The sequence below is a fragment of the Anabas testudineus genome, chromosome 8 (genome assembly GCF_900324465.2).
Source record: "Anabas testudineus chromosome 8, fAnaTes1.2, whole genome shotgun sequence".
Taxonomy (NCBI): domain Eukaryota; kingdom Metazoa; phylum Chordata; class Actinopteri; order Anabantiformes; family Anabantidae; genus Anabas; species Anabas testudineus.
Window position 1 is genome coordinate 1,906,498 of NC_046617.1, and position 26,879 is coordinate 1,933,376.

At 41.0% G+C, this 26,879-nt stretch overlaps 3 protein-coding genes across 4 annotated transcripts in view; 2 read left to right on the plus strand and 1 right to left on the minus strand.

The window, feature by feature from the left end:
* Window positions 1-1,062: 1,062 nt before the first annotated feature.
* On the plus strand, window positions 1,063-4,785 carry praf2 (PRA1 domain family, member 2). Its single transcript, XM_026359934.1, has 3 exons — window positions 1,063-1,256; window positions 2,310-2,527; window positions 3,604-4,785. Exons 1-3 carry the CDS (start codon window positions 1,078-1,080, stop codon window positions 3,741-3,743), a joined length of 537 nt encoding a protein of 178 aa, XP_026215719.1. The 5' UTR covers window positions 1,063-1,077; the 3' UTR covers window positions 3,744-4,785.
* A 1,799-nt stretch (window positions 4,786-6,584) lies between these two features.
* On the plus strand, window positions 6,585-16,774 carry nfe2l1a (nuclear factor, erythroid 2-like 1a). Of its 2 annotated transcripts, none has more exons than XM_026346705.1 (7): window positions 6,585-6,664; window positions 8,531-9,058; window positions 9,228-9,401; window positions 12,694-12,837; window positions 12,938-13,067; window positions 13,534-14,172; window positions 14,303-16,774. In XM_026346705.1, the coding sequence occupies exons 2-7, from the start codon at window positions 8,777-8,779 to the stop codon at window positions 15,307-15,309; spliced, it is 2,376 nt and encodes a 791-aa protein (XP_026202490.1). In that variant the 5' UTR covers window positions 6,585-6,664; window positions 8,531-8,776; the 3' UTR covers window positions 15,310-16,774. The 2 variants fall into 2 exon arrangements, with proteins under 2 accessions (XP_026202490.1, XP_026202500.1); XM_026346715.1 differs by having other exon boundaries at window positions 6,610-6,646.
* Window positions 16,775-17,082: 308 nt separating this feature from the next.
* Window positions 17,083-26,879, minus strand: part of cbx1a (chromobox homolog 1a (HP1 beta homolog Drosophila)) — a 103,596-nt gene continuing 93,799 nt past the window's right edge. Inside the window, exons 2-5 of the mRNA XM_026352284.1 lie at window positions 24,175-24,394; window positions 23,769-23,940; window positions 22,322-22,416; window positions 17,083-20,208 (exon numbers count right to left, since the gene is read on the minus strand). Of these exons, the coding sequence (XP_026208069.1) occupies window positions 20,058-20,208; window positions 22,322-22,416; window positions 23,769-23,940; window positions 24,175-24,394 (638 nt within the window). The 3' untranslated portion in view covers window positions 17,083-20,057. The remainder of the gene's footprint in view (window positions 20,209-22,321; window positions 22,417-23,768; window positions 23,941-24,174; window positions 24,395-26,879) is intronic.

Sequence of the window (26,879 nt, forward strand, 5' to 3'; positions counted from 1 at the left end):
GGGGTGATTGCTGGGGGGAAACCCAGTTGCCACCCTGTAGGTCCAGCCCTGTCCTTTTTTGGCTTATCCCACAGGAGGGTGAAAAGATAAAGGTTCTGTTGAAGTTATGCATCATATATATGTTTTTGTCAGGGACAGGAAAATACCAATGCATTGGGAACATGGACTTCAATACCCTGTAACATAGAGTAGGTACTGACCCAACTCAGACTCCCTCTTTAGGGTTCATTTTGCCTCTCTACCACAACACAGTGGCATTTGTGCTACAGAGGAAAAGGCCAATCATGAAGAAGCTGGATTAGACTTGGTCACTCAGACTCATAAGAAGCTTATTTTGTGGTAGTTATCCTGTGACATGAAAGGAAACAAAGCACATATGCATCCTGCTTGAAGGGGCACTTTAAAATTGTCCAAACTTTACATTCAGCTTGCTTTTTGATAGAATAAAAAAAATCTCAAGCCCAATAAAAGATAACCCTGGTGACATCAAAGGGGATATTTCCTCAGCCCTGACAAAGATCAGAGACCGAGTCCTCCCCAGGACTAGATAATGCAACCTGATGTGTAGCTAAACTCAGTGGATTGACTCAAAAACTGAAAAGAAAATTCTGTGCTTCAAAAATAATTAGCCTACAACAGGAACCAAGGAGTGCTATAACCAAGGTGGTTTTCATTTGTAACTCTCTCTCTCAGGTCTTGATCTTGTTTATTCAATACTAAAATGTGATGATGTGAAACAATAATGAGGAGACAGAATATATGTCATGAGGTCAGGTTAAGGTGAACTGTTATGGCATCAGTTTCAATATGAGTTGAAGTCATACTAATACATAAGGTATATGTATACGGAGTTAAAAATAAATGAATGCTACTGAATAGCGCTATAAATAACTGATAATAACTGGTGTAGCTATAAATATTTTAGTTATTGCCTCATATGACTGCGGGACCGAGGACTTGTCTTTGCTCGGGCACGCGCCTCGCCGCGTACCTTCCCCGCCCCTCCTCGTCAATACGCCCTGCCCCTTTTCTCCGCGCTGCATTGTGGGAAACCAAGTTTATTGACGTCCAGGAAAGATGGCAGGCGTGCAGCCGCCACCCCTCCGGAGCCTGGATGATTTTCTCCTGAGCTCGGCTCGGTTCGCCGTGCCCGATGTGCGCGACCTGGACCGCTGGAACAACCGCATCATTAACAACCTGCTGTACTACCAGAGCAATTACTTCCTGTCCGCGCTGGGCTTTCTGCTGCTGGTGGGGTAAGTCCCATCATCTGACGTGGCCCCTCTGTCCTCTCTCTCCCTCTCTCCCTCTCTCTCTCTGTCTCTGTCTCTCTCTCATAGCGCACATACTTGAAATAATGTGTTCCTGCTGAAGTTGTGTTTGCTGCTCCGAGCTGTCTCCATCATCATGACATAGACTCACGCAGCGTGGTGACTGAGGACAGAGCAGCAGCAGAGGTCTCTCTCTACTGACTCTTATCTGTGTTTTAAAGTAACTTTGTCCTCTCTCTGTGCATTTCAAGCTGTCATGTGACCTCAATCATCTGTTGCCATGACGCCACTCATTTAAAATGTTTTGCATCTTTTATATCCTAATGCTCTTATTTGAGCTGTTACACCAAATAACACTGTAAACACACAGTGGTCACTTTATGAGCTCCACCTGTACCATCTAATGCAGTTCAACACAGCAACTCTACTCTTTGTTTCAGGAGAGACCAATACTGCTATAAGCTACACTTGGTGATGTGCTGAGTGTTTTGTAATGAGTGCAACCTTTTTAGCATCGATAGCTAACATCTCCACAGACGTTTAGCTTAGTCACTTGGTAACTAACAAGACACACTAAGTATTTAGTGCCTGTTGTCTTGGATTATGTGTGTTATTTTTTGTTCACTTGTCACACAGCTTTGCGTAGTTTTCAGTCTTGACAATGAGTTCTTCTTCATCCACTGTGATTGTAATGCTACAGAACTACAGCACAAAACCGTAGCAGACAGAAAGAGTAGTGTAGGTACGGTGGCCTGGATGAGTCATTGTGGAGAGCCAATACTGTTTGATGTGCACTGATGTTAGCAAAATAAGACAATGATGTATCCTAATGTCATGCATTATGAGGCATTCGCTTGTGTGTGAGCTTACATAGAAACACCACTCCACTGTGTTGGTCCCTTCAATTTGTATTAATAAGATACGCTCATTATTGATTGGGGGTTCTCATAAGATTTGTTATGTGTATGTAAAAAGGCCTTTGCTATGTAAGGTAATGTCCGTCACCGCCTGTGTTAGTAAATGTCTCTTTGCTCTCAGGTACTTCCAGCCCTTCCAGCTGTGTGTCGGGGCGGTGGTGGTGACGTTATTCTTCCTGGGCTTCGTCTGGGCTGCTGAAAACCAAGCTCCCATTCGTCGTTTCCGTAGGAACCACCCGTCAATCTGTGTGTTGGCCATTCTTCTGGCCAGTTACCTCTTCATATCGGTGCTGGGAGGTGTGGCCGTGTTCCTGTTTGGGATAGCCTTCCCCATCCTGAGTAAGATAGAAATGCTCGTACAAATGCTTCACGTTTCATAGAAAATGAAATGGTCACTGAAACAGGCTTTACTTGCTGTAGTCATTCCACCTGTCAACACAGGCCTTAAATGGTGCTTTTCAAGCACACGTTACTGACTCACCTGTTTTGGTTTTCCATCTGACAAAAGTTGAGGATAGTATCTGGTACTTGTTTGGTGTCACCTTCCAAAGGAGCTGAGGTGATAGCAAAAGGTGACATGACAGATACTTCAGAGTGCTGATGTAGCCTGCAGTCATGACTGCTGTCGTCCCATCATCATATTTCCCGAACCCTCTGGCTTCAGTTTCTTTTGAAACTAAATTTGTCTCCTTGTATGTGACGGATAGTCACATACAGACAAACCAGAGTGTAGAATATAGTGGAGCTGAGTTGAGGTGGTACCATGTGGTGGGATTAGACATACCTCCAAAATATGCTTCCTGGGGCCAATATCTACTAAAAATGTATTCAAAGGTTTATGTAAAGACTAGGACCTCCTTACTAACCTCACATTAGCTTTAGATACACATTTGAATACATATAAAAGGACTAAGTGGATTTAGAGCTTTAAGGAAGTCATCATCTTTTGGGCAACATATCAGAGTGGCTACAACAAACACAGCCTCTCTGTGTTCATATGGGCACCTGACTGTTGTTTTAATGAAGAGTAAAAACAGTGTTTAGTTTTCATTCACCAATGATTTCCAATCCCTGACTTAAAGCCGACTTGAACTAAAACTACACTTCCTGGAGAAATTTCACAATAAGGTCTGACTGAAAAAAACACATACTGTATGCAGGAAGTGTTGTGTTTCATTAACAGGGGTTAGTACTAGTTTGAAAATGCTAAATGCAATATTTTATTTCAAAATTAACAGTCTTCTTTCAAAACAAAGACCCTATCTGTGGTATAAAAGTTTGGTAATAAATGTCTTTTGGAGTAGAAGTTTTAAAAAACAAGGTCCCCATCAATATTGCCATTTAGCCACTTAAACTCAACTCAGGTCCATTAATATTAACTGTTAGCTTGCTAACGTTTTTCTGTATCTTGACAGTGGTTCTGGTTCACGCATCGGTGAGACTGCGCAGCCTGAAGAACAAGTTGGAGAATAAGCTGGAGAGCATCGGTTTGAAGAGGACACCCATGGGACTTCTGTTGGAGGCCCTGGGACAGGAACAGGAAGCTGGATCCTAGAGAGGAAGAAGAGTAAGAGGAGGAGAAGGTTCACAGGAGTGGAAGACAGGTCAAGTCCAGTTAGAGTGAACTAGGATCAAAAAGAGATTTAAAGTCTCACCTCTATTCCAGTTAAGACAATAGTGTTTACAGGTTGTCCAGCTTTGTACAGGTACTGTACAAAACTGGACAAGCTTGTAGTGGTTGGTTCCCAGCTTGGTAGACCTGATGTAGGACTACTGCTCTGTTTGAAGAAAGACATGTAAAATGCACTTCTGTGTTGCTCTTATGATCTAAATTAAACATTAGTATGAAGGAAGATTATGATCATGTTGGCAAACAACAGTGAAAACAGTACTCTCAGTGAAGGTATTTGACTAATTGTGAGGTATTTGATTATTAACTAGCTGCCTGTTGTAGGCACCATGCTTTGTATAAGCCATGTGTGTTCACACTTAATGTCAGTGCTGACATTTCCAGACACATTTACATTCCCTCTTGACCACTGTTTTAAGTAAAATCTAGTTTATGTAAGGATTTGACTCCATCATATTGTTTAATAAAAAAAGCATCAGTTCTCTACATAAGTGACTATAAGTCAGTTAGCCAGTGACTGGTTTTTATTGTGTATGTGCCATAGCACTCATTATATTTGCCTTGTTTTACATTTAGCTGACATATGTATGTGCACTTAATGCTCTGGATGCAGGGAACCCGGCTGTTATCCTGAACACTTGACTTTTCCATGGGTCTAACTGCCAAAGCCGCCTGCCTCATTAGTGGTTTGTCTTGGGGAAAAAAAACTCTTAAGCAGAAGAAATGTCTTTTGCTAGACTCTGTAACTCATAAGCACTCATTGAATAACAAAAATGTAAGTGAACAGGAAACAGTTCTGCATGATTGTGCACATTTATTCATTTCACAGGTTGATGATGAGTCCATTAAGACAAATGTTTGAATTTTGATTCACGTACCCATACTGTATTTTAACAGATTTGCCAAAAGCTGGTGATTGAATTTATTTAAAAGTGTTTTTCTGAATAAAAATGATTACTGTACTGCAGTTTATGGACTACTTGGAATGAATATTTGTACTTTGAGAACAGCATGTAAAGTTTGCATTAACTCAGACTGCAACCAAGACAGCCTAGCTGGGAGCTAGGCTACCAAGTGAAAAGAGCTGGTTAAGAATAACCACGGCTAGCCTTTGCTAAAGCCACAACAACATTTCCTAAAAAACGTGTGCACTAATGCACCCCCACACCATCACGGATGCTTACTTTTAAATAGTGGGCTAATAACAAGCTGGTTGGTCCGTTTGGCTCCATTTTACCACAATTAAATGAGCTTGAGGTGGCAGCTCGGGTGGGTCTTGGTGGTTTGCATGGTAGTTTTAACTTGCATTTGTGGATGGAGAGATGAACTGTGGTCACTGGTAAATTTTTTTTTTAAGATATGTTTCTCAGGCCAAAAATGCTGCTTTCTCTGTATCCTCCTAAAGTTCTAACTGCAGGTGATGTAATTAGCATTTTTATACAAACATTATTTTTCTGTGTTGACCACACAGTCTTGAAAAGACTGCTGAACCTTGCACCATCCCTACTTGACTCAGACAGTCTGCTATCCATTCATGATAATGACCCGTTGGCAATTAACTTAAGACAAAATGTTCCACCTGTCCTTTCTTCTCCAGTCTTTTGTTGAACATGTCCCAACTTTTTGAAAACATGCTACTTTGAGTTTGACATTAAACTCAAAATGATCAAATATTTTTAAAAAACAATCATATTTCTCAGTTTCAGTGTATAATGTGTATTAGGTAACGTTACTCGTTATCACATCTCCCTCTTCCTCCACCTTTTCCCTCTCATACTATTGCTCTCCTCCTTCCTCTCCTCAGGATCCTGGTTGGTGTGAACCTGTTGAGGTGGAAGTACCTGCAGTAAACATATCTATATTTTGTACTACAGCAACCGTTTTTAATTGTTTTTTCCAGTGGTGCAACTTTATAATTAGGGTGGAGAGGGTGGAGGCGTCTGTACAGAATATTAACCACTGGGCCGTTCTCCATGCTTTGAGGGCCGATGTGATCAAAAAATATATATAGAATTACAAAAATCATAATTACATCGGCCCAAAAGTTTGTCTGCTGGGAAAATATCGCTGTGAGTCAGACTACCAGTCCTGCCCAGTTTCTCTTCTAACACTAATCATACACTGACAAGAAAACATTTGGAAACACCCAATGTTTTTTTTATTTTTTTTTTTACATTGAAATGTAAAAAGTGAAGAACAAAACACAGAAGACATGTTTCCTCGTTCATCTGTAATTATTTAATCAAATGAGGTTTTACAAAACAATAACCATTTACTATTAAATCAGTGTGAAACCTTTGCAACTATCTGTTGCTGTTGTTTTTTGAGTTCAAACATCTTAAAATAGCAAACCAATGATTTGAGTTGATATTAGGCTCTTCCACCATAGGGAGAGTTGACCTGTCATTTTTAATGTAAATCTGAACTAAACAAAACTCCTCAGTCTATGCTTGTCTCTGTGAGGGTTCTTTAAAATGTATGTACACTGTAGTCTCCAGAGAAAAGCTGCAACTGGATCCAATCAGGACACAAGAAGCAGTGGAAGACATAAGTGCACATCTGTCCTCCTTGAGAAAGCAAGGGTGACAGAAGTATCCAGGCTGATTGACGCTCCATACTGGAAAGACATGCCAATCCGGGCGGGGCTCGGCTCAGTTCAGGGGGAATCACTTCAGTTGGTGTTTTTTTTTTTTTTTTCTCTAGGAGGAGTCATGATACGTCACCACAGGGTGCCGCTTTAAAACGGTCCCACCCTCCAGCCCAGAAGAAAAACAGAAACCGGGACAGAGTGAGTGAAACAAAGCAGCCGAGAAACAGCAACGAGCTCGGTGAGCGCACAGCCTCCGGTAAGACGCGCGATTCTTCTATTAGCACTTAACGCGGACTCAACAAGAGGTTCAGCAGTCACTCAGTGGTGAATTCAACATTTGGGACCACCAGTGACATTATTCTGATACTTCATACAATAACTCATCTTTGTTTTCCTGCGTGTCCAGTAATTGTGCCTATTTCTGTCTGACGCCGTTTCGTGTGCGCGTCACGTTGCGCAACATTTCCTGTGTTGACGTTCCAGGTGTCGGCTGATGACAGCTCCGCGTAACTTGTTGCTCCGGTTGCTACTTGTTAATTAAATATTTTAACACACAAGCTACTGCAGGTTCTTTGCGAACGAATATGGTCTCAAATAGTGCAGCTAGTACTAAATAGTTATATATTTAAATCACATGCTGTTAATCATAGAAAGTCAAACAGTGCTACGAGCAGGATTTTTACTTCTGTATATTCATATAGCGCCTGATCACCACAATATGTACTGTACAGTGTAAAACCTTAGTCAAAATATCTCTACAGCTTTGTATATATTATGTAGAATAAGTGAGGATGACCACAGACATACTGTGTTAGAGAGGCAGCGCAGTGGTATTATTTACCATTCAGTAGTACTAGAACACCAATGCCAGTGTTATTTGTTGTAACACAAAAGACTAATGGGAAGGTCAGTTGTCTGTGGGACAGATTGTTTTTTTGTTACCAAAGCGACCTGCACCACCTCCCTGTACTATATAACACGGAGCAGTACTAACTCCAAACAGTACCACTAAATACTAGTCTTAGTGTGCTGCTCTAAACTCACATATAAACAAATATAGAACCCATGGTTATTACATGATTATTGATGTGGACTTTTAACATTCATCTCTTCCACTGCAGCTTCTGTAAACAGATTACCACAGCACAAGCAGGAAACTCTGGGTCTGGGCTGGGCTGGTAGGGAGGAGACAGGCAGAGCGTGTTTTTTTTTTTTTTCCAGGCAAACAGTGGCAATTACATCATGCAGGCTACAGTGAGTAACCCAGGCAGTGCGGGGCAGGCAGGGGGTTACCAAACACTTTCTAGAAGTAGGTTGACGTTTCTGAGAGCGGTGATACAAGCCGGCCTCTGCCCTCTGTGTGCGTTATCTCCTCACACAACTGTTGCCTCTCTGTAGGTCAAGCTGCGCTGACAATAAAGATTAGTTCTGATAACTGTAATTCTCTTATTATTATCATCAGCACGGGGGGGGGCAGGTGAATTATACTGGAGTAGAAGCAGGAATATGGGGTAAACTGACAGTTGTATAAGTATGTGTAAGTATTAGCAGAACCTGAGGTATTAGTAGTAGCAATAAAAAAAAAATACTAATTGAATTAGGAGTTATGGAGCAGGGTTTGAGATCCTGAATCCAGCGGTACCACAGTATAAACAAGTCGTATCTGTGAGTTAAGTATGAAGCAAAGATTGATTAATTCACACAAATTGACAGAAAATGTAATAACATTTGGTTTAAATACTCAGTTATTGTATGAAATAGTTAATATTCATGGTAAAATAATAATTCCTGGTTATACAGATTCTGTACTGGCATTTTGTAGCCTTCATTTACAGCTTGACACTTGAGAAGCAAACAGAAAATATCGGGGGGAGAGACAGAGTGTGACATGCAACAAAGGTTCCAAGCTGGACTTGAACCAGGGACATTGCTGTTTCATAGCATGGGAACAAACCATTAGGCTACAAAGTAACTATCAAAAAGAAAGAAAGAAAGAAAGAAAGAAACTGTGATATCAGTGCTGCACTAAGCTTCGTGGCAGGAACCTGATTTCTACTTGCAACATCGGTTTAGTTGTTGTTCAGTCCTTCACACTGAATAACACTGATGTCTTTATTTACAGGCAGAAACGTCTCCATGAAGACCAACGGGTTTCAGATGAGCCTGTGACGACAAAGGTTTCACAAAGACTCTGGAACAAGCAAGAATTAGTTGTTGCATCAGGCACTCGGTGTGTGGGGATTTGTGTTTCTTGGCAGAGACTTTACACTAAGGACTTTACCTCAGTTGTGAGTTTTCTTCTGAACCCTCGACCCTTGTGGGTTCAGGGTCCCAGCTGCTGACTACTTTGAACATCTGCTGGAGTACCATGCTGTACATAAAGAAATACTTCACTGAAGGTCTCATCCAGATGGCCATTCTGCTGAGTCTCTGTGGAGTAAGGGTTGATGTGGGGCTGGAGCCCTACCTGCCTTCCTCCTGGCATGAGAGGATCCTCGGTCCCTCTTTGGCACTGACCCAGACGCAGTTCCACAATCTCCGCAACAGCCTAGAGGACGGCTATGGCCTGCACCCCAAGAGTGTGGACCTGGACAGCTTTTTCACAGCACGTAGACTGCTAGGCTGGGTCCACTCTCTGAACAGACTACAAGTAGGAAGTTGCATTTATCCTCATTCTCTTTAAGCTCACAACTCTTTGAGGGCTCTGATGTCTCTGGTTTCACACATATAATTAATAAACGTCTTCCCTTCTGATTAAAGAGTGTTTGTGATCTATTTTTTACCAGTGGATGAATTAATGTGTCCCACTTTCTCCACAGGTTCCTCATGCAGAGCTGGAGACATGGCTTCTCCAGAGAGAGCCGGATCCTCCTCCCATGGGATATCCAGACCAGGCCTCACCACTGGAGAGGGTTCCTACTGGGGAAGACAGAGATAGGTTTGGTTTACCTGTGGAGCCCAGAGGTGGACCTGGTACCCTGCAGGAAGAAGAGGTACAGCTGTTGGATTGACAGTGTGGTTAACAACATTTAGAGTTTGACAGCCCGTAGCATCATCATCGTCTAACTTACAGCAGTGTTAAGATGAATTTCTTGCTGAAGACCTGTGTTTCAGTTCTAGGAATTTAAAATCTTATGCCACAAAATGATGGTGACACTGATGAAAATCTTGCTGAAACCATTTACATATTTATATTCATATAATTGTTAATTTCCGAGCCTTTCCGTATATTTAACAGAGAATCACGTGAGGGATTTATCATAGACAAGCAGTTTTATTGAGCTATTGCATCATTTGAGAAGGACTAAAGTCCAGGAGCTGACCGGTATAGCTCCAGTTTTTATCAGCTCTTTTATGATAAGAGTAAGACAAGACTCGTCTTAGCAGCTGGTCGTATGAGGAAGCAAACCTCACAGAAACCCGTATGAGGAAGCAAACCTCACAGAAACTCAGCAGGATGGTTTATTCACTGTGGGTAAATCAATCACACCAAAGTCAAACAAATATTTTCATTGCATATTAGCATTTGTCCTATGCATTAGTTGAAAATATACAGTAAATCACAACTTTTATGTTGATTACGCAAAAAACTTCATCGTCAAGTGTATTATAGGTTGTATATTTCCCCTGTAGAAGATGCATTGGTCACAATCAGATGATGAAATCCAAACCAAAAAAGGTTTGTTTTTCAGAATATGTTAATTAAAAATGGTTCAAATCAGTGTTTAAAAAGGAATTTGTGAATGAGCAAATGGACAGCTAAAGGAAAAACAAAGGGGTATGAGCTAAATGCAAGTTTTCAGACGCTAACCTGCCCTGATTTAGATTTTAAAGACTGTCGCACAAAGACCAGATAAAAGACTGCACAAAATACTCATACTACTCATACTACTGGAGCAGTGTAAAGTTTCTGCTGTCACTAAAGCTGGTTATGAAAAGCTGAGTCATGTGAGATGAGTCAGAGTTAGACGAGTCACCAGGAAACTAAACTGAACCTCACCATACATATACTATGACCTCACATAGAGCATAGAGCAATGAAGTCAGTAGAGTTGAAACACTGCTGGAGAGAATACACCTCTTAAAACAACACAACAGTGTCCATCAATGTATAACACATATTAATAATGGGCTGGAAAAGAAAATATATTCATATGTTGTTTGTGGTTATGGCTAACTTAGAATAATGATCAAACTCTACTGTTTTACTCAGCTCTGTGCAGCATTTTAGTATCCTTCAGCACATTGTTTTGGTTACATGCAGCTTTTATGCTCTGTTTTTCAGTAGTAGCTCTCATGGCATAAATTTTAAAGCAGATCTCTATTAGTGAAAATTCGCAAACAGCAGACAGACCCAGATTAAGACTAGCTGGAGAACACAGTGGAGCAATTAGCAGAGAAAGAGTCAGATGAGATAATAGAAGATAGAGCTGCCTGTACTTCTGTCTGTATATTGTCAACAGTTTTATCTAGCGTGGCATACTTTTAAAGGCAAACAAAGAACAAACACAGGCTAATAATAACTGGACTCAAGTTGTGGCCCACACTCTAATCCACAGTAACATGCCAAAGCATAAGTGATAGTGCCGCTGTAGAGTCCACAGAGTTTGAAAAGCCCTGCTTAGAATCAAATTCATCTAGACAATGGCAAAGTGTTGATGATCATCTGATCTGGGCGGCACCACTGACTTCATGCTCCTGCCTGCATGTACTCAATGCTGTAAGATATATCTATTAACAGAAACACCTCGGACATGCCTGGTCAAGTTTTAACCCATAGCACAGATTTGAACACATTCATTACCTGACTGATGCTAAAGCCTGCCACATAATATACAGACATGCTGAAACTGCAAATAGGACTAAACAAGGACATCTAAAATTGTTAATAATAACTAAACTCTGGGCCCTGAAGTTCACAGAGTGAATTTTTAATTTAGTATTAAGGGCTAGGCAGGAATTATGGTTCCATAAAGATGCATGTAAATGGTAAATCAGTCAATGCTGATTGACACAGATGAAAGTGTGACACAACAGAACTCAGAAGACCCCACAACACAGAGTCAGATACAACACAGCAGTGGTGGTAACAAACCGGCGATGCCACATATAAATAGACATGGTCTGCATGTCCAGTCGGTACATGTACACACATCCAGACGCACACTGTGTAACAGAGTCATGTGCAGCAGTGGATCAGATTTCCAGTGTCAAGCAGAGCAACAGTGGCTGCTTAGAAATAGCTTGTTTGTGTGTGAGCATATACACAATTTCTTCTTCACTGTTCAGGACAGCAGAGAGAGATTTCGGTACATGTCAATAATATAATATACAGTATTACAGTACACTTGGACTGGCTGAGCTACTCCTACATCTTTTTATATATCCCCTGGCAAACACAGACACACTCCATGTGGAGCTTGGGTCCTACATTGTCCTCAGTTTGATTTCATGTTATGCCATCACTGATCACAACTCCTCCCCCCTAGCTCTGCAGTACAGAATACTACTAGAGGTCCGTTTGTCACTCACGGGACGGGATGCTGGAAGGATTAGTTGATGATTGATGAGCTGGTTCATTTCACAGCTTTTTTGATTGAAACTAGCAATTTGCTTCTCTCCACCTTTATTTATTCAGGATGGTTCACATAGTGTGGACATTATGTGATAAAGAGCAAAGATGTCACACATGAAGTGACAGAAACAGGACCTCAGTTTGATACTAGTAGTTACAGCTCAAGCTAAATCACACACACACACACACACAAATAAAAACTTAATATAGCACATAGAGATTTACATACATGTCACAACCTCTCTTCCTCAAACTGACAGTCATTATAACTGTGTTTTTGAATTCCTCTTGTGTATCAAATAGCACATATACACACATACAATAACAAACAAGTGCACACAGCTTCTCTTGGCCTTGTGACTTATTGGCTTGTTTTGAAACCTGATCGCTGACCCACTGCGTCCTCACACACATTTCCATCCTCCAGTTTTGCAATCCCTCCTGTTTACTGCATTAAGCTCTCACATGCAAAGAGGCAGCTGCATGCATGTCAACAAATGTACACAGATTCATGAGGCTGACTTATACAGTGGGAAGAAAAAGAAAATGTGAAGCCTTACCTGGTTTTCTGCTTAACATTGCAAACACACTGTGCTTTAGTGGGTAATATGCAGTGTTTGGTGTTTTTTTTAACATAGTAATTAAACAATAAAACAAAGCTGGTAGATTTTGTAACTGGTTAATACTCCTCCTGCTTTTGTGTCCCTCAGTTAAATGTTGGCGTTAGAGGAGAGGACCTGGAACCTTACCCTGCAGGCAGGGAACCCCATTTATCCTCTGTCATCCCCACCGATAGCCCCTCTGTGGACCTGGAGCTCGACTGGCAGGACTTGTTTTCCATTATGGAACCAGAGGTGAAGTATACGAAATGACAGTGATCTAAAAAAAATAAAATGATGAGGACTATGCCGAGATGCAGTAAATCTAGATTCATGTTACATCCTTCCTCTCCAGAATGAAGATGATGATATGATGACGTCATCTGACCAGATCCCAGATTCAAGATGGTCTGAAAACTGTAACAATCTTGACAATGTTGAGGCTGACCAGGGGGTCCATCTGATGGAGACTCCCCTGAATCAGGGTAATTTAAACACGTTGTAAGAATTGATACCAGTAACCATACACTTCCATTCAACATCTCAAAACCTTTAGGGTTGATTGTCTATCATGGTAACTGCAGCTTTGACAGATTTTTAAGTCTTTATTTGTTTTGTTCAATTCAGTTTGGTTATATAGCTTACAGCAGAATCATCTTAAGGCACTTCACACATTAGAGTCAAGACCAAGAATTATGGAGAGAGAGAAACCCAACAAATCCTCTTTTAGGAACCACTAGCTGACAGTGGATAGGAAAACTCTCTTTATTGAAGGAAACCTCCATTTTCTCTAAAGCAACACTTTTAAACAAGTTTCAAATATAGAAAGCACAATCAGCAATCTTGTCTTTCCTGTGTCCTTTAATATTCTATGAAGGGTCACACTGAAATTGCTGTTGCATGCCCCACAGTCCTTCTTACTTTGCAATAATGCCCATTTTCTCTCTCTAGGTTTATTGGGTTCTCTAAGACAGCCAGAGCAAACCATGCTCCCCCTTGCACCTAGTGCAGATTTGGATGACCCCAGTTCTGCCTTCAGCAACTCAAATGTCAATACTTTGCACAGTCCTCCAGATCACACTGATCTTTTGGCAGAAGATTTCAGCATGGGACTAAATGCAGAAGATAACTTGAGTGCCTTCAACATGAACCTGCTTATGCCAGATCTTGTGGATACTGTGGAAAGCAGTCCGTGTGTACACTGTGTTCCACACCCTGAACACCTTGCTGGCTTTGATGTTAACTGTCATTCATGTGACATAACACCTTCCAGTTTTGCCACATCCCTAGAGGGGAATGATATGACCCAGGAATTTCAGACATCTCCATCCAGTCTCTTTCTGGTTGACAAAGAGGAGGACTTTGAGGATGAAGATGACCACCCACTTGATGACCTCTTAGATGATGTTGCCATGTTGGATGATATTAGATTGTTGGACTTAGCTTTAGATGAAGGATTCAGTCCTGAGATGGCAGCCAGACTGGAAGAGGAGGGCTACTTGGACCATGAAGGAGCCCAACAGAAAACTGATGATCATTCTGTCTCTGGTATGGCAGAAGATCAGAGTCAACTAAGAAGACATCAGCAAGGTAATTAAACAAGAAGACATTGCCCTTCTGTAACTGTAACTAGTTACTACTGTAACTACAGTATATTATGACAACACTATGTGCCTTTCTTTCTCATTACTGTACCCTTTTCCTTTTTTCTCCCTCCTAGTTGGTGAGGATGAGGCATACTCTGACTCTGGTCTTTCCCTGGACTTCAGCCACAGCCCAGCTTCTCCATGTGTTTCTGAGGCCTCTTCTTATTCATCTTCCTCATCCTCGTCATCAGACTCCTCTTCATCGTGCTTGTCAGCTGTGGGAAGTCCCTTCTCCAGAGACAGGGACTATGATGCTGAGGAAGGGTTAGTTGGTTCAGATATGGAAGTGGAGATAATGGTAAAGCAGGAGGAAGAGGAGGAGGAGATGGGGGCAGTAGGAGGGTGGTATCCTAAAGATGTTAAGAAGGTCTTCCCGGCCAACTATGAGGATCGCAAGCTGTTTAATGACTTTAGTTGGCAGGAAGATATCGACCATGATCACACATACAACCAGCCCTGGTTCTCTGCATCCTCTCCTCCATCAGTGGGCAAGATGCCCACCAAACACACTAAATCCTCCTCACGGCATGGCAACGTCAGGCCTTACCCCTACTCTTACAGACAAATCTCCAAGACTGATGCGTTCAGCCGAGATGAATGGCATGCACAAGCCCTGAAGATTCCTTTCTCCAACGAACTGATTGTAAATCTCCCAGTGGAGGACTTTAATGACCTACTGACCAATTTCCAACTCAACGAGGATCAGCTTACTCTCATCAGGGACATACGGCGCAGAGGTAAGAACAAAATAGCTGCTCAGAACTGCAGGAAGAGGAAACTTGATGTACTGCAGGGCCTGGAGGATGAAGTGTCATGTTTGAGGCGCCACCGTTTGTGGCTTCTGCAAGAGAAACAGGAAGCCCGGAAGAAACTGCAGGAAATGAAGCGACAACTTGACGTGTTGTATCAGGAAGTCTTTTCCAGGCTAAGGGATGAGAATGGAAGACCTCTGGACACTACAGAGTACTTGCTTCAAGTTGGATCCAGTGGTAATATCACGGTGGCTTCACACCAACAAGATGCACTGCTGCCCATGAGAGGACAAAAAAACAGTAAGAAACAGAGGGGCAAGAAAAAGTGAGACTAGCGATGTTCTCAGAAACATTTTTGGACATTAGACATTAGAGTGTGATTAAAAACACTAACTAATGCAGTGGTGAAAGAAAAGATGAAGAAGTCTTTGTCTCTTGTCAAAGCAAAGAGGTGAAAAAAAGCTTGAAATCTTCCAACACCCACAGTGATGTTTCAGTTGAAGAATTGTTGGATGGCTGGGTGGACAGAGGAAATCAAGGAAGAAGAGGAGTTCTAAAAGAGGGTTTATTTATCATGATAATGTTTATGATACCACTTACTCCCGGATATGTTTCTCTTCACTTCTTCAACTATACAGATGTCATACACTGGAAAATGACTTGAATCCAACTCTTAGTAATCATATGCAATACTGAGGTAAAATAACAGAAGACAGATGTCCTGGGATGAAAGGTTTTCCCGGGTCAGCCCTTGTTTTTACAATCTTCTAATTTTCATCAAAGCTGCTTGTTAATTGATCTAATTGACAGACCACCTCTCTGCTATGGTTGGTTTGGATAAAGTCTGGCCGTTCTTGGGTGCCCTTTGGTTCAAGTCAATTTACATACATTAAGTTGGCTTTGGGTAGGTTTTCCATGGATCAGATCCGTGAAGACCTCTACCTGGTACCAGCATGTAAAGAAAAAATCACTTTTTCAATATCTTGCTTTCAGTTGTATGATTTGCCTGAAACACAAAAAAGCCAGCAGACTTAACTAGCTGGATCCTGACTGTTAACTGATTTGGACAAACAATTGCACACACTACTGACTCCGAAGATTAGTCGCTCGTACAGAGATGTGATCTTAATAAAAGCACTTTAGGGTCAACCATTGGGCACGGCTGGATTGTTGATTATGCAAAATCCCCCCATTAAACCACATTCTAGCATCAGATATCAAAGAAGTAAAAAGTAAAATGTACCAATTTTAAGACTTTTTATTGTTTGACTTTTCTTGTAAACAGAAAACATATCAGTTGGTTTTTACCTGTTCCTTTAACTGATATATCTTTGTATATTTATGGTAGGTATTTTTTACAGCAGGTCTAGAACCTGCTGTAGTTCTTAATAGTTGGGCTAAATGTAAACATGTATACAAATTATTTTTGAAAGTAATGCCAAATACAACGAATTGTAATGCAATGGAATGTGAATGCATGTTCAGTAAAAAGGACAGATTAGGTCTCTAAAGACCAGTAACTACATAACCCAGCATTTGTTCAAACTTGAGGCTGGTTTGTTACTCTATATAGATTTTGATGAAATTATTAAACATGGAATCAGACTGCTGCCACAATTTTTTTTTACCCATTTGTACAGTGTTCTAGATTGTACATTTTAGTTTGAAAAGTATGGGTTCAGTTGTGTACATTTTGAATTTCTCAGGAATTAGGAATGCCCAAGGTTCTTGCTGGTATTTAAGGACTTGGGAACAAGTCCTTATAAGTCCAAATAAAGTATTTCTTTGGAATCAGTTAAGTGTCCTCTGTTTTCTCCACAGTCAGCACTTATCATTTTAGAGGATTCAGGGGAAAAAAACAACACACAAACAAAAAACAAATCAGATTTTCTTTTAAACCAAGTAAAATGACTAGTGCAACTTAAATTGAGGAATTATGGGTATTGTAGGAACAGCAGTTTGTATATATGCATGGGTATGTTTACATCTAGTATCATGTAGCAACCACAAGGGGGGGTTTAAATTGTATCAAATCATCTTTGGTATCAACATTTTGAAAACATGTGACATTAAATTCATAAAAGACTAAATGACATGCAGAGTACAAATGGTTACAAAAACCTTTATTGCCCAAAGCAGACAAAAGTAGATCAACCATGACAGTGACATTCCAAAGGAAACCAATACACATGCAACAGGACGACACAAGCTAACCTGCTAATTACAGAGAAAAGGGTCCAAGAAAAAGATAGAAAAAGCTAACGGGCAAACCTGGATGCAGCTAATTCAATCCCTCCTCCCTACTACTGATGTCTACAGTGGAGAAATAAGAATGTCCCCAATACAGTTATGAGATCCAGACGTTTGATTTCAAATGTTACTTTAACATAAAGTTATTGTCTGACCTGTGGCTCGGGAGGTAGAGCAGTATTCTACCAATCATGAGATGGGTGAATTGATTCTTGGCTCCTCCTGTTACAAGTGTCCTTTGGCCATTTGTGTTTGTGTGTGTGCGCGAATGGGTGAATAACACGCAATGCAAAAGCGCTTTGAGTGCCAGTTAAGTAGAAAAGAGCTATATAAGTGCAGACCATTTACCTTTCTGTATGGAGTTCAGCTAGAGTTTTGACCTGCTTACACAATTTGTGGAGTCATTTTAAAAGGTGGAATACGGCCTACTGCTTAAAGTTTGTACTGTCACTAAGCACTGGGCCTTGTTGAAACAAGATCTCCATTGGAAATCATAGTAGCTGCATTGCAATTGGGGCAAAATATTTTTAAATTAAAATGTATTTTCAAGCCTGGTCTTTATATCTTCAGTAGCAGAAGGTTAAACAAGGAATCAGCTCAGAGAACAGGGATTTGAAGTAGCTAACCCAGGTATGCTAACAGAAAGCTACCAGTCTAGCTTTAATACATTATACATACATAGAAATAAGCACTGTCGGGGTACATTCAACACCTAAACTGTTGATGAACAACAGGCTGCAGAAAAAAAGAAAAAACAAAAAAAAAAACTTTTCATATTAAGTGACTGTATTATTCATGCTGAATTTTTAAGTTCTATCTTGTTTTATTTTTGCAAATATCAAAACATGTTTTAAACATAGGGACGGTCTGCAAGCAAGAGGAACCATGAACTATACAATGTGCTCAATTGTTATGTCTTGAGTGTTGCCCGACCAGTGCAAGCTAAAATAATAATACAGCCTAAAAAACACACATAGCATAGTATAGCATGTGTGTGAAGGTTAAAATCAAGGGTGTGAAAATAAAGATTATTTAACATACTTTCAAACTCTATACTCTCAAATCTCTCCAGTGAAACACAGCTGGGTTTATTGTGGATTCATTATCTATTGAGTGATATAACCTCATCACACCAGAAGACAAACAAGCTTGCTGGCTGCCAGACTGGCTGACTGATGAACTCCAACATCTTACTTCCAGAAAAAAAATAAATCATAAAAAGGACATTGGGGCTCTGGTAGTTGTTAAAATCACTTTCACACTTAACACTGAACTTGGACCAGTGCAACAGCAACTGCTATATGGAAATATGCTACGTGTAACCCTTTAAAAGGTGTGCCCACTTCTGATAAAATGGCATGTCTGATGCTGATTTGTGTGTACCGGCTGTGTACACTACCAGTCGCTTTGGCAGGTAACCCACCAGTTTGAGATTCACCTAAAATATTAAAAATAATAATAAAATGAACTTGATAAAATTTCTCAACTGGCTTGACAAGGTTGGAAATCCAAACAACACTTATGTTTCCTGTAACTGTTCAACCAGCCAGGTTTACGATGACTAACTGGTATCCAATTAAGTAAATACTGAGAGTTAGCAAAGTATTGAAATTGGCCAGTGGATACATGGCACTAAATCCAGACTTCTGCTGCTGTTCAAGAAGGCATAAAGACAAGACTGAAAGTAACTTTGCAATTTACAACTTAGTATCAGGAAAACGTGATACAGTATAGAAATAAAGCTACAAGTTAGCTTCTGGAACCTTAGATCAGTTTGATCAAAAATAGACTTGTTCATCAGGTTTACTTCAAAAACTAAACTAGAAGCAAAGTACAAGTACAGCATCACAGCTGGAATGAAGCTCTTTTAAAAACTGTTTCAGGTTGGCTGCCACACTGGCTGGTAGGACATGTTAAGGCTGATGTCATTGATGCGTGGTCTTGTATGCTCTGACCCCTCCTTGACCATCTGTCCATGTCAGATGGAGATGTTAGGTCATCGTTTTAAAGGGTGAAGGGTTTTAAATGAACAGAATTTCATCAGCAATAATGAGAAAACAGAAGAGTTACTGATACTGAAAGAGACAAATGCTTTCTGTCCACTCCTCTGTAATACCACATGTGACTTCTTTCCCTTTCAAAAGACTTTTCTTCCGGTGTATCCTGAAAAAGCAGGAAGGGAAGTTTGTCCTCTGAGCTGCCACGTTTCATCGGCCACATGAACATGAACATTTAAAAAAACCTTTCTTTAAATGCGGGCCAGTGATCGGGAGGAGAGTCAGACAATCTGCTTGGTTCTCACACGATGGCACGTTTTAAAGAGGTAAGTTGACGGCTTGCATTAAATTCCTGCATTTCACCAGGCACCTGTCACCACGTAGGAGACACTTTATAGTCATTTCACTATATTCACTTCAATATTCAGCTTGTGACAACCAAGAAAGAATAATGGGAGAACAAAGGCACCAGCTCCCATCAAGTGACATGTTCTTGGTGAAGGAAATAAATGCAAATGTGAGGCACTAAGTGTCAACATACCTCCTTAAAAAAGGGTACGTTTTCAGTTGAGACACAGGCAGGAGCATCTTTTGAGGAAAGGAAAGTGCACCATCTCCTTTCAGGGCAGGAAAACAAACTTCTTTTTCCCCCTCAGTCAGCTACATTGGCAGTTGAATCCTAATGTTTGAATCCCACCTTTGCTGCCAAAGTGGCTGCTTGACTTAACAGACCAAGATAACAGTTCACCAGCATGTAGTTGGTTTCCTGCCCTACACCTTCATACTTCCTTTCTTTTCCTCTTCGTACCTCCGCCTGCTTTGCTGCTTATCTAGTCTTTTTTCTCCTCCTCTTTCTTCTCCTCTTCTTCTGTGGGGTAAGAGTGCCAGGTCAGACGCTCCTCATAGAAAGAGATGACCACCTGGGGACATTTGACATTTGCCTCCTTGGCTGGGACGAGATCGGCCTCATCTGAGTTCTTCCTGTTAACATGAATTCAAGAGAAGACGTGTGAAGGGAGGAAAAATACAAAGATAAAGATGACAAAAAAGGGTAGGAGCGAGAGGGAGACAGAAAGAGAGCAAACGGCAAAGAAGATAGATTAGGAGGTGGAGGGTGAAGGGAGGAAGAGCACAAGACAGAACAGGGTTAGATAACAAAAACACAAAGTGGTTGCCAGCTAGTGTGTCACTGCTTACTGGCTTACAATGTTTTGATTGTGGAAGTTCTCAAGTAGGGACACCATGACCTGCAGCTTCAAGACATTCTGTTTACTGTAGTGACTTTCCAGTTTCTGCTCACTTCTACTAAAACACAGTTTGGGAAAAGGAAAAGTGACCACTTTCTTAGGTACTAATGCAATGTAACAGTTTTCAGCCATAATGTCCACTTTTATGATGCCTATATACATATATATACACTTTTATTTACATAACAGCAGAGATGTAAAGTCAATACTTATATTTTATTGAGGTCAACCTATAGAGAGGTGAATTTAAAGATGTTGAAAGTCAAAGTGAAAGTATGTTACATTACATTTTGCTGAAATGTCATTCAAACAACTCTAAACTCAGTAGTTTGTACCGCTCCCACGTGCTTAAATACATACATCAGGGCATGCTCCTAATAAGACGAGGGATAGTGCCCTGGTGTATCTACTTTCAAATCTCCTCCCAAGAACATCACCACCAAACCAGTCACGCTAAACAATGTTACAGGCAGCATAACATTTTCCACAACTTCTCCAGACCCATTCATGTCTGTCACGTGCTCAGGATAAATCTGCTCTCATCTGTGAAAATCACAGGGTGGCAGTGGTGGACCAGTTCTGGTGTTCTATGGCAAATGCCAATATAGCTCCACAGTGCTCACTGCAGTGAGCACTGGGCCCCCAGAGAAAGTTGGGACCTAAGGCCACCTTTAAGAAGACTGTTTCTAATTAATTAGCCAGAGATATTCACACCAGTGGCCTGCTTAAGATCATTTGTAGGACTCTGGCATCCTACCTATTGGGTTTGTCCTTCGCAAAGAAGCAGATATCTTTGCTGCTGATGACTTATAGACCTTCTATGCCCCTGTCCAGATCTCCTACACTAACTGCTTGTCCCCTGGAATCCCCTTCATGTGCCATGTTCAATGTTGCTGTGCAACCTCTGTATGGTCCAGGTATTCCATAATGCTACCAGTAGTAACATGGATCCTAGCCAAATGCAAAACTGGTGAAAAATGTCTCCACCTGTAAAACTATTACTGTATTTGGGGTCATTTCATTGGTGCCCCTCTAGTTCACCTGTTAATAATTTAATTAACATCAAAATAGCTGAAACTGATCAACAACCCGCTCTGCTACTTAACTGACCAGATCAATATCCCAGAAGTTTAATTGACCTAATGCTATACTCCAAGTGTTCCTTTAATTTTTTTGAGCAGTGTATAACCAAACTTACACATTCTCATGTAGGGCCTTGTCTTGGCACCAACACAGACTCAGTTTCCTGCAAAATCCTCCACTTACTGTATCACCCTCTTGCGTGAACAACACCTATGGACTCAGCATTTACAACAGCCTTATGATTATACATGCAGAGTAATCTGATTTCTCCTCTGCCATGGGCTGATTTTGGAAGCATGGTTCACATTCTCCTTTTTTTCTAACACGGGTCTCTGGGTGACAGCACTAGGAGAGATAACGAATGACAGACATACTACACTGCCTGTCCAAAAAAAAGTCTCCACCTGGATTTAAGTAGGCTCTTTTTCCCCAACCGGTTCAAGCAGATGGCCGCCCACCCCAAGCCTGGTTCTGCTGGAAATTTCAATGTCCTTTCTCTTGCATTTGAATTGGTTTTTTTCCAATACAATTTGCTTTAGTATTTTTAGGCTGATGCTTTCTTTGCTGAGGCTACATCTAAGCCACAACACGCTCTATACAAAAATGTCTCCTGATTACGACGCTAGAAACAACAGGCTCAGAGCCAGAAATCTTGATCTAGTATTTCACTGTTTCAAAACATGGTCCCAATTATATCAATTAACTAAGTTTTAAGTCTGTTTCATATTATTTGTCAAACATACTGTTAAACTATGAAGACTTACCATTTCATTAGGAACATCAGCTCTCCACTTGAGTCTGTTGCTCCAATGATCCTCTCTGGCTGGAGACCTCTGCCGAAACCTCTGGCTTTCTCACCCTGGAGACAGGAAGTATACGAGGAATATTTACTGCTAGCTGAAGATATAAACAAAAAACCGACCGTTTCTTCTGTTCTGATTTGTATGAATAGAAACAGATACGGCAGGCCTAGATAAAGCAGAAAATCATCAATATTAATTGTATTGTATTTGGAAGATTGTGATACTGATGCAAGATCAGCTGGTTTTTTTACTAGAGTAGATGTCTCACTCCACTTATAAGATTTTTTGGACCTAAAGCTATTTAGTCAACTCTAATTGTTTGGTATTCAAAGGTGATACAGAGTGACTTTACCTCATATACAATCTGTGGTGGTAAGATAGTGATAGTGTGGTGGTAAGATCACTGCCTTCCATGCCAGAGACTGGGGTTCAAATGCCAGCTGTGGCCTATCTCCAGTAGGGGTCCTTAGGCAAGACCTCCTAACACTAATGTAAATGTACATATTAATATTAGTAGAAGTGTATAAAGAACACAAGCCAATTAAAGTGCAAGCAGTCAGTAAAGGTGTAGCTGATTTTAACCACCTCATTTTGCGACAGGAGGTTCATTCATAAACGATATATAATAGAATTTTTATAAGAATCTAATGCTGTAGAAAGTAATTAGTAACTAATGCTGCCAAAATAAATGTAGTTGAGTGAAAGTAAAATATTTTCCTCCGATTTGCAGTAGAGTAAAAATTAAAATTAAATTAAAATACACTTACAGTAATATACAGTACAGTATAAGTACCATAAAACTGTACTTGAGTAAATGTACTTAGCTACTTAACACCTCTGAATATTAGTATTAATTTTTCACAGGGTGGCTGTAGCTACTGAACTCATCAAGGTTTTACTAGAGAGGATGTCTCACTTTGTTGGAATTACCAAAACGCGGTCACTCTGAGGGTTCTGTGGTGTCTCAGAGTTTTACTTATAAAAATAATCTATTATATATAGAATATATATCTAACAATATTGCTAAGTACAGACCACTATGCTGTGTTGAACTGCGAGCACACAAAACCTACAAAAAATGTCATCAAAACATCAGTTTCATGTAGATGTGGAAACAGTTAATTGCAGTTGATCTGACTTCTTGTTGGGCATTAACTGGCAACAGCAATGATTAGTGCTTGCTAAAAACAAAAGTTGCTACCTTTTTGCTAACAAAAGTTCAATGAGCCCAATTTCACACAATGTAAAACTGACTCTCTCAGACTGTAACTCAAACTGATAAAAGTGCCACCAGAAAGCCAATATATACATCACTTGCAGTCTAATGAAACATAAGAGCATTTGAGTGTACATCTTGTATATTTTTGTGACCTGGCTGGCTACATTCTTTAGTGTGTCATTTGCTCACCTCCTCCTTCTTCCTCTTGCTCCCACGCTCTTCTGAGTCTCCTGAGCCCTCACTGGCAGTTTTCCTCTTGCTCTCCTTCTTTTTCTCCTCCTTTTCTTTGTGTTTCTGTATGTATTCGGCAATAAGGTCAGGGCAATCCAGGTTCTCCTCCGGCTCCCATGTATTATCCTCACTGGTTAAGTTGGGATGCAGACAGACACACATTGTAGATGTGGGATTTTATCTGCTGTGCGAGAGCTTACCGTCAAAATCCTAAACTTTTAATTCTGAGGACATGAGCTACTGTTGAATCATGAACCCTAAATTAATAAAGTTAAAATAGTGCAGCACTGGGCTAATAACCCCAACCAGATTTGTAATCCCACACCCACGGGGTAAAGTCAACTAATGACTGACTAATACTTACTCTGAAAATCCTTTCCATTTTAGAAGAAACTCTACTTTTCCCTTCACCACACGGCGGTCCAAAACCTTCTCCACCACATACTCCTCCTCTTCTTCCTCCTCTGCTCCTGCTGCTGCAGCTGCTGCTGCCGCCGTTGTCGCTGGTGCTGCAGCTGCAGGCTGCTCCTCCTCCTCAGCCTTCTTGCCCTTTTTTCCTGCTACGGTAGCCAGCTTGACGTCTGCTCAGGGCGCCTCTGTTGGAGCCAAGAGGATGCATGGAGAGGTAATGGGAAAGTGGTTAGAAAAACTCCTAGTGTAAAGTGAATTGCATCTTTTTCATCACCATTCTGTTTGAATGTAGAAAAAAGAAGAAATTAAGAAATGCAATGCTGTGACTAATACTTAAAACACTAAAAGGTCTTACACATCTCCTGTATAAAAACTCAAATGGCTTGTTAAAGGTAAACTAAGTCACTAACTGCAGCAGCCTCTTGAAATATGGAAAATCTACACCCGGCACTGTTGCTGACTGCAGGGCACTGGAGCAGCAGCTGACAGGCTGCTAACACCACTCTGGAAACAATGTTACTTTGTTAGTGTAAAACCTGCACACAAAAGGAATAGATAGGTCCTCTTGCAACAAGAAATATTAGATTTCTGGGGTTTGCATTGGACCATTACTGTGCAGAGGACTCTGGTGTACAAGATTAGAGAAAAAGAGGTAGGATGTCTAACACGCTGTCAGTATGTTAGGGCTTCTCACATCTGGTGTATATCTAATGATAAATAAATACGAAGAAATGCATCTTCCTGTGCAGCTGCATCTGTGTAAGCAACTGGGGAGGGAAACTACAGCATAAGACAGTCAAGTGCCAAAACTAAACGTTTGTTTCAAACGGAACATTCAATGGACATGTCAACAGAACTCAAGAACAAAAAACAAGAAAGCCTCGGGGTGACCTGATGTTTATGGCGCATATGACTGTCTATAATGGCCAACATAACTAGCCTGATTAGAATAGGGAGTCTAACATATCAATACTGCTGATTTCATTTTGAAGTCCCAAAATGTTGATGTAATGAACTGAGGAAAACACCAGATACGTGTGTGTGTGTGTGTGTGTGAGAGAGGCGGGCTAGGTTGCTAACTCTAAACTTTATCCTGCTCGTTTCCTAACAGAAAACCAATGGGGGAGAAAACGCCGCAGACTACGTATATCCCAACTGTTGAACCAATAACAAATACGGCAGCAACAGCACTCTTTAAACCGGACAACACTGTATATACATATACACACACACACACACACACACACACACATATAGATATATATATGTATATATCAAACTCGGTCTGGTCTATTCTCGCTGCCGACATCCGTCTTGTGCGTCATCTAAATTAGTCAAAGTGATGAAAAACGCCTCCTCCGTGTCTCTTGAATACCTGATTTCTGGGCTACAGCCATTAAAAGACACACGGTGGGAGACGAAACTTCATATTCATGGCGACAAATTAAGACATCAGTTATAGTTTGCTACATAGACCGATGCGCCGTTATTGTCCCCAACGACATTTATTTTCCTTTACCTAGACCTAACGTCACCCCCAGTCAGGACCAGGTCTGCAGAGAGGACATACTCCGACACAAACCATAACAGCAAACAATGCATATTCGTCTTGTCCAATGTTTCATAAGCATAGGAACAAGCTTGGTGCGCACCGTTTTTACACCAAACCTACCTAGGTGACAATTTCATTTCACCTGATGTGGCCACAATACGCTGTAACTCTCTGAAATGCGTGCAACCACACCAGTCAAGCGGCCTGACCCCTGCAAGCAGAGAGCAACATGGCTGGTGGGCTCCCTCTCCACGGCTAGCTAACACGAGCCTTACCTTTTCAGAGAAAGCTTCGGCGCGCTTCTATGGACTTGCAGTAGGCCCGAGTGGAAACACTGTGTTTTGACTGCCTGCTGTCGACTAGGACAGACTGGAGACGCGACAATTGCGGCACAGACCTACACACGGGCTCCGCGGTGTGCTTTGGATGACTTTTCCTCAGTATGGTATGCTGCTAAACCACACAATAGCCTCAGCATCGCTAACAACCACCGTCAATCCCGTTCTGCCCGCCAACAGCACCACCGGAAGTTACGCCGGTGGATAATGTATGGTAAACAAAGCATTGTGGGATTTGAAGTCTTTGCCCGTTTCAAGGCCGAACACTTGCAGTCAAAAGTGACCCCGAAACGCCTGGACATTTTTTAGGGGTCACTAGGACAAGTTTGGTCAATAAGGTGATCTCGTCACTGTAGCAAGTAGCTAAGTATGACCAACCACAGTTTAATCTACATTACCGATCCAATAACATTACAACAGGAAGGAGTTCACAAAAAACAAAGAAACCAAAAATATGATATAATTTTGCCATAATACGTAAATATTCAGACAATTTGCTAGTCCCAGTAGATCCCAGAATTGAACCTGCCGGAAAAACAACAACTATGAGAACACTCCATACACTGCAATAGCATTTAACATAGCATCGACAGACAGCACAATAACCTAGTCTGTGGGATGACAAGAACCCTGACAGCACTCTAACAGAGCTTCAAAAGTCTTCTACAGAGCATCTCAGTACCATGCCATCAATCAGGTCTGTGGTAGAAAGTTTAGATGGAAATTACAGCCTGTTTGTGTGACCTCCACATGTGCACTTGCTACACA